This window comes from Aquarana catesbeiana, linkage group LG09, assembly GCF_042186555.1.
Source record: "Aquarana catesbeiana isolate 2022-GZ linkage group LG09, ASM4218655v1, whole genome shotgun sequence".
Lineage (NCBI taxonomy): Eukaryota > Metazoa > Chordata > Amphibia > Anura > Ranidae > Aquarana > Aquarana catesbeiana.
Window position 1 is genome coordinate 29,190,661 of NC_133332.1, and position 1,833 is coordinate 29,192,493.

Genomic DNA, 1,833 nt, shown 5'->3' on the forward strand with positions numbered 1-1,833 from the left:
AAGAATGCAAATGTCTGGGCATACACCTTCCTGGCATAATTAACTAAAGGTATGACATACACAAAAAAAGGATTATGCTGTCTGACATTTTAGGAGAATGTGCAACAACATATTTGGTGTAATGTATGGCTTTAGATCATCTTTAATGTCTTATTCAACATTTTCTGTACAGTGTAGCCTTCTTCTGGTCTTGTTATTCTGTAAATAATGTCTTATGCCCCATGATTTATTTAAAAACAGGTTATATTTTCATTCAGATGTTTGGCACCATGATGCGATCCTAATCTTTTCTTCATATTTATAACTGTTCAATATACACATGGAGCCGCCTGAGAATAAGACTCTCACTAGCTTTGTTCTGTTGGGATTTTCTGATACACCTCACCTTCTCCTTCCGCTCTCCTCCTTCTTCTTGGCTTCATATGTCTTCTGCATTGCTGGAAACACATTCATCCTCGTGCTTATTGTTTCACAGATACAACTTCACACCCCTATGTATGTCTTGATGGGGAACCTTGCCTTTGTGGATGTATGTTTTACTTCCATTATCATTCCAAGGACATTGTATGGGCTCCTGTCTGGAGACACCCACATCTCCATCCATGGCTGTATTGTCCAGCTATTCTTGTTTCTGGCAGTGGCCAACATGGACAGTTATTTGTTGACCATCATGGCCTTTGACCGATTCTGTGCAGTTTGTTTTCCTCTACATTACCTGATAATTATGAACAGTAGGACCTGTAAATGTCTGGTGGCTTTCTGTTGGACTATCGTGTGCCTCCACTCTGCTTTTTGCATTGTGCTGACTACTTACCGGCCATTCTGTAGATGGGTAATCGACCACTACTTTTGTGACCTTCCTGTAATAATGCAGCTATCCTGTGCAGGTGGTTCAGAAATTCTAAACCAGGCTGGCTTCATTGAGGCTTCCATTGTGGTGTTTAGCCCCTTACTCTTCATCCTTGTATCATATGTGCTAATTATCAGAGCAGTGTTGGCTCTGAAGTCATCTCAAGGAAGAAGGAAGACCTTCTCTACTTGCTCTTCTCATCTCACCATGGTCATCCTCCTCTTCAGCACAATTATATTTATGTACTTTCGACCAAGCTCCATCTACTCACCAACCTATGATCGGGACATCAGTGTCGTGTACAGCGTCATTATCCCAATGCTCAACCCGTTAATTTACAGCCTGAGAAACAAGGACATCAAAACTTCTGTAAGAAAACTTCTAAAGTAGACATGAGAAATGTTACCATTTAAAGTGAAGTGAATAAAGCCAATGTAATCATGTAAAGCAGAGTTTCTCAGCCAGGGTTCTTGGAACTCTAAGGTTCCACCAGAGGTTGCTAAGGGTTACTTGAGCAACGAGCAATTTCTGCATCTCGGATAAGTTCCCACTGACACCGTTGATTGATTTTAGCTATCTGTAAGGGGGTAATTTATCCCAATGACCACAAGTGTAATGAGCATTCTTCCCACTGATCATCACAGTAATGTATCATGAGTTGTAGTCTAGATATATTCATTTTTAGCAGGTGTTCCCTGAGACCGGAAAGTTATTTCAAGGGTTCCTCTGTGTTGAAAAGGTGGAGAAAGGCTGATATAAGGAAAGGCCATATAATCAGTTTTATAATTAGCATGTCTTATCAGCTTGATCATTATACCTGTAGAAGCTCTTGATGTGTCCACTGCACTAACTGAGAAATTTGCATATCTGGTCATTGTGCCCATGGATCAGTGGGCTGCCATAACCCTGTTCTTGTGACATCACAGCCAAGAACACATGCTGTCAAACAAATATCTGTACACTGCAGTATATTCTAATTCCTG

The 1,833-nt window shown here is 40.7% G+C and overlaps 1 protein-coding gene across 1 annotated transcript; it reads left to right on the forward strand.

The window, feature by feature from the left end:
* Positions 1-319: 319 nt before the first annotated feature.
* LOC141107139 (olfactory receptor 5V1-like) lies at positions 320-1,240 on the forward strand. Its single transcript, XM_073597890.1, has one exon. The coding sequence runs from the start codon at positions 320-322 to the stop codon at positions 1,238-1,240; it is 921 nt and encodes a 306-aa protein (XP_073453991.1).
* The last annotated feature ends 593 nt before the right edge of the window (positions 1,241-1,833 follow it).